General features: G+C 43.8%; 1 protein-coding gene across 1 annotated transcript; it reads right to left on the bottom strand.

Annotated features, from left to right (window-relative positions):
• Nucleotides 1-1,113: 1,113 nt before the first annotated feature.
• LOC104959258 (trans-1,2-dihydrobenzene-1,2-diol dehydrogenase-like) lies at nucleotides 1,114-5,029 on the bottom strand. Its single transcript, XM_010787125.1, has 7 exons — nucleotides 4,787-5,029; nucleotides 4,573-4,684; nucleotides 4,317-4,480; nucleotides 3,090-3,342; nucleotides 2,356-2,480; nucleotides 2,021-2,171; nucleotides 1,114-1,683 (listed from the first exon to the last, which is right to left on the bottom strand). The coding sequence occupies exons 1-7, from the start codon at nucleotides 4,874-4,876 to the stop codon at nucleotides 1,574-1,576; spliced, it is 1,005 nt and encodes a 334-aa protein (XP_010785427.1). The 5' UTR covers nucleotides 4,877-5,029; the 3' UTR covers nucleotides 1,114-1,573.
• Between the last annotated feature and the right edge of the window lie 560 nt (nucleotides 5,030-5,589).

Below are 5,589 nucleotides of genomic sequence, written 5' to 3'. Positions count from 1 at the left end.
TGCATGTTGCACATCATCAACACTAGATTAGGAATGTACTTTAACCATAGACTGTAAGAAATGTGTGTGAATTGTCAGCGGATACACACACTCCGCACGGAGCGAAAAGCTGGGTTCTGTGCATAGACTGTAGTCGAGACGTGTTGCAAACTAAATATTGAAATGTGCGCTTCTGCTGCTGCTGGTACTACCTGGTGGTCTTCAGGAGGAAGGCTCTTCAGAGCCACAGTGAAGTCATGACTGATCTTCCCCGAGCAGCAGATTCCCCACCTGGTAGCCATGTTGGACAGGAAACAATTAGAGTGAGTTGGAAATCTGACTTTATATAAAACAGTGGCACTCTTCTGCCACAAGGTGGAGCCGCAGTATCATATGTAACTGTGTGACTGTGCACAAAAATAACATGAGGATTTGTACAAAAACGTGACCACCAGAGAGTGACCATAACACTAGAAAATACTGTTGTCTTATTTTGCTCTTATCCTATCTGATCTCCTTTTCTTCCCTGCTAGTGACACAGAGTTGTAGTTTTAACCATTGCAATTACTTTTGGTATATTTGTATTATCTACTATTTGACTACATATGCCTGTTACCTTATTCTGTATTTCATTTTGACTCAACATGATTTTAACAGCCCTGTTGATTCTGGTTAGAGGTGACAAATACAGGGAAGTTTTGTTAGTCCACATCTGTTTATTAATGTAATGCTTGAGGCTGAATGGTCAATTAATCTAACCTCTTTATTAAATAAGAACATTTAATATGTTGAAGCTGTGGCACAAAACGGCACACAATAGACAAATAAATGAGCATGGCATAATAATGGCAGTGCATGAGAATGTTCCCATTTTGCATTCATGGACATGGATAGGGACAGCCTCCAGAGTCCTATTTGAGCCCAAAAGGTTACAACCATTATTAAATGAGCCATGCTCTTTGCTGACTCATAAAGGCCTTCCTCCATCCTAACCTTGAAAAGCAGACAGTGCAACCTATTTTTGTATGGAGTACATGAGTCTATTTGTACACGGCTGCAGGGGTCAGACGTGACACTTTGATTTAAAAGTGCCACTCGAAGTCTACTCTTCTCTCCAGCGGATGATATTTGAAATGAAACAAGTCTTTCACAATCATTCCTTTATTGGATTCATCAATCACACAGCCCGCACTGACAGATGGGTTTGTTTTGGTAAGACTCTACAACTTGATTACAGGACAAGGGTTGTTTACATGGTGATTTATCTGGTTTAGGACATTTTTAAACTGACAGTGTCACATTTTGTCGTGTACTGTGTATCAAATATGATCAATCGTGGGGGAAATTACAATGTATGGAGCTCCAATGTGTCTAAAAGATGCATTTAGATGAAAACAGACCTTAATAAAGCCATCCAAGATTTACATTTTTTTTTAATAATATACCGATTGTATATTCATTTGGTGGCAGCAGTTTGTTATCCAGGTCACAGTTGTCACACGGTGCCATGAGTGATCTGCTAATACCAAAGATTTAACTCTGTTCCGTCTGAGTTGGTTTAGGGCAGGTGAAACATCCCATCTTCAGAGTGATGTTACTGGCTGTCCTGACTGAAGACAACTCCCACCTGCTTCCTGATTTCATCCATGATCTCTGTCAGTAAGACCGAGTCTGCCAGAGGCATCCGTGGGCTCTCCTTAAGTCCTGCGGATAAAGAGGAGTTTCACAAGAAAATCTGACAGTTTATAACCACGGTTCAATTATACAAACGCTCACAATGCAACATTAAAACACCAAAGCAAGGATGTAAAGATTATGTAAATGTAAATAGGAGGCAAACCAATAGGAGCGTGATGTAAGCCGGGGGACATCCAAGGACTGATAACAGCATTGATTCGGAATCAATCTGATGAGTGTGTTTGTGTCTACAAGAAGCTCCAGGTAAGCCTCTGTTTCATTGAATTGCAGCTTCTTTCTTTCAAACTCAAGCTACCTTTCATCTCTTGGAAGACAAATACACTTTCCTTTTGTCATGACGTACCTTTAAGCAGGCATTGCCTCACTTCCTCTGCCTCAAAGCGAAGCCCGGTGCTGTTGTCGAAATTCAGAGGGAGGTCAGGTTCGGGCAGCGGGTACTCCAACTCTTTGCCGTTCACTACGAGTGTGGTAGGGCAGTGCATGGGGCCAAGAACCTGAAGGGAGAACAGGAAATGCATTTTTGTGTTAATCCAATCACTCAACTCGTGCACCATCAAATGCAGTTGGTATGGATATCTAATTAAACGTGAAACTAATTAGCAGTCAACTCAGTTTTTGCATGTCTCAATCATTTCTTGATTAAGTACAATGTTCCTGTGGAAGACTAGCATAGCGTACTTTAACGGAGCCCTTAGTGCCGGCGATGACAGCATCGTTGGGAAGTCGGACAGCAATTGAAAATGTGCAGAAGGCCATCCTGTTCCTGGAAAACTTCATCACAACAACCACTGACTCATCCACTCCTGCAAAACATTTGAAAAGTAAATCATTGAAACATGGGTTGAATAAATGGTATGAATATTACAGTTGAGTAAGTTCCATTCAGTTCAGTTCATTTTAATACACGGCTCTTCAGCAAACTACAATTGGGTAAAATCAGTTCACTTCTATTCAGCTTTACTGGCATCACCTTCTGATTCAAAAGAAAAGGTCACAGCTGTACAAAACGGAAACTTAGGTAAGGTAAGTAAAAGATAAGAAAATGCTCATTACATGAATAGTGTGGACTTAAATTGAAGGATATCTTGCTGCTGTATGCAGTTACATATTCCCCTGTCACTAAGACTGTGTTACTGTATTCCCCCGGGGAGGATTTGAATTAGTCTGACATTTTAAAGATAAGTCTGGGATTTTCTGTGTGGAGAATTCTTCCCTGAGGTGTTTACTTTTTGGACAGTTCATAAAAAAAAGAGATTTTCTGTAAGTTTCTTCTGCTTCCCAATAGGAGATCTTACTTCCTTTTGGACTTTATTTTTGATGCTTTCAATAACCACTTTGCAATCTCTGATTCATGCTGTGTGGGTAATGATACAAATCTGCATACAACTATACTGCTGTGTACTGAATCATACCTGAGTCGAGCAGCACCCCTGTGGCCTGGATGGACTCCGGCCTCTCTCCGTTGAACACCATCAGCACAAACTGCAGGCAGTACACTCCGATGTCCAGCAGTGCGCCGCCTCCCAGCTCCTTCTCCACCGAGCGGGGGATGTGGAGCTGTGGGGAGCCGAAGTAGGCCTTCACCAGCTTCACCTCCCCGACCGCCTCCTCCGCCAGCAGCCTGCGCACCTCAGCGTACAGGGGGAAGCAGCGGGACCAGATGGCCTGAGAGGGGCAGAGCAGACAACCTAGCACCGCTGCAACAGTAAACAGCTCAGTCTGCAGCTTCACCCAGGCAGCAGTTTATTACTACAGCTCCCCACTTCCTCCATCTCCTGTGCACTGTTGTGGCAGATGTGACGGTTAAACATGACATGACAAGATGTTTTACTGCACCATGAGTCATAAATATTCCCAGGACGTTCAGTTTTGCTTCCTACATTAATCTCCTGTGCTTAAAATATCTGCCCTCATTGCACCATCACGCCACTGCTGAGTTCAAATGCAATGAGATATCCACTTAAAATTAAATGTTAATATGTGTGGACTTACTTGCATCAAACCACCTGCTACAAAGGGTTTAAGTCATAGTTATACACAATAGGAAAACTCTTATTTGGTTTCCTGCAGAGATATATGACAAAATGGACTATACTCTCACGTCGGTAAATATTCGTGCTAGTTAGCTTAGCTTGTTATTAAATCAGAAAACCAGATAATTGCTAGCCCTGTTTATTCTCATGGGACAACATCCATAAACCAGCAGCTCTAAATCTGTCTGATTAGCATCTTAAATCTTACGTAAAAAATGTGTAAAACAACAAGTTGCACATTTACTAAGGGGTTATGACCCGGACCAGCAGCAACTATGCTTTGTCATCACTCAGATGACAAATGTGCCGCCTTTATGCTAAACTAAGCTACACATTCTCATCTAGTTTTAGTTGGAAAGTAAATAGCACCAAGCTTAGTTCCAAAACATGGATTTAAAGGCAACATAAAAACACTTTTTTGTTGTTTTTTTCTTTTAAAAATGATTTTATACATCCGAAGATGTCTGTATGACGAGGTAAAACTTGAAATGTTATCTCTAAACACATTCTAATGTTTTGTGTTGTGTTTGTGTTGTGTTGGCTTTTAACCTGCACCTGCAATGGCCCCTGTCAAAGGTCTACAAGGCTGTATACCGTCATCCTTACCTCCATGAGGAAGACATTGTTTTTCTTGGCTGTGGCGACGAGGTCTTTCACCTGCCTGGAGTTCATGGCGAAAGGTTTCTCACACAACACGTTCTTCCCGGCTTTGAGGAACAGCAGACCCACCCTCCAGTGCTCTGTGTGCAGCACTCCCACGTACACCATGTCTGCGAGGACACAGATGTTCCAGGCTCAGCTTCAAACAGCAACACAACAAGCCATTATCTCTGCCCGTGCAGCCTGACAGCTCTTTACTCACCAATGTCCGGGTCGTTGGCCAGCTCCTCGTAGCTGCCGTAAGCCTTAGGAATACCATGCCTGTTGGCAAACTCTTTGGCACGTTCCAGGCTCCTCGATGCAATGACTGCTATCTGTGCGAAAGAGAGAAAAACACATACATTAATCACAGTGTTGCCTTCTCAGCAGGAGAACAGTGTGACAGTGAAGGTTGTGGGCTTTTTTGGATAGAGTACCTGGTGATCTCCAGGTGGAAGAGTCTTCATGGCCACGCTGAAGTCATGGCTGATCTTCCCCGCACCACAGAGTCCCCATCGGGTCGCCATGTTGGATTGGATGGGAAGTGACAAATGAGTGCGATGGTGCTTGAGTAAGACTGAGCGGCTGGTGAGTTGTGACCTTGGGAAAGGTTGCACGTTCAGGGAAAGGAACACACTAAACTGTCGTGCCTTGGAGCCAGCGGCACCTCAGCGAGAAGGCTCCTCAATTTATATGCTGGGGAGGCAGGGTGTGTCACCTTCCCTCTGCTCCCACCCTCAGGTAAAGGGTGCAACACACACACACACACACACACACACACACACACATATTGTTGTGTTGTTGCTGAAGCAGGCCTTTCACTCCGGGCTCGAGTGGTTTTCACAGGCTTTCTCTAACAATCTATAACAGGGCTATCAGTGGGGCTCTCATCATTAACACGATGAAGGGGGAAAAGTGCAGAGTTGTTAATATTTTCACCTTGCCCACAGATCAGCACTCTAGCACTCGAGGTACAGGTCAAGTATTGGGACCAGGCGCTGCTTTGTTCCCACTGAGAGAGACACTGATTAGCCTGCGATGGTCTGACAGCCAAACAGAAGCCAATGATTAAACTAGAGTCTCGTGGGACTCGCTGGGATAAATAGATATGCTGCCCACAGCAGGGCTTTTTAACTGGCCAGTAAGCTGAGCCACGATGACTATGGAAAAGCATCCGCTCAGTTGCCCTTGAGCTACATATTATCCGTTTAGACAGACTGGCGGTTGTGTAAACTTCCTG

Source organism: Notothenia coriiceps, unplaced genomic scaffold (assembly GCF_000735185.1).
Source record: "Notothenia coriiceps isolate Sejong01 unplaced genomic scaffold, NC01 NC01_scaffold00030150, whole genome shotgun sequence".
NCBI classification, from domain to species: domain Eukaryota; kingdom Metazoa; phylum Chordata; class Actinopteri; order Perciformes; family Nototheniidae; genus Notothenia; species Notothenia coriiceps.
The sequence above is the reverse complement of the archived record's forward strand: the minus strand, read 5'-3'. Positions and strand labels throughout refer to the sequence as shown.

What these genes read in the sequence shown, in the direction of transcription:
- LOC104959258 (XM_010787125.1), bottom strand. Translation starts at nt 4,876, where the DNA reads ATGGCGACCCGATGGGGACTCTGTGGTGCGGGGAAGATCAGCCATGAC. An exon ending in AGGGGTGCTGCTCGACTCAG is followed by an intron (nt 2,481 to 3,089) that starts GTATGATTCAGT and finishes AATGTTTTGCAG; the next exon opens with GAGTGGATGAGTCAGTGGTT. An exon ending in GCACTAAGGGCTCCGTTAAA is followed by an intron (nt 2,172 to 2,355) that starts GTACGCTATGCT and finishes TTCTCCCTTCAG; the next exon opens with GTTCTTGGCCCCATGCACTG.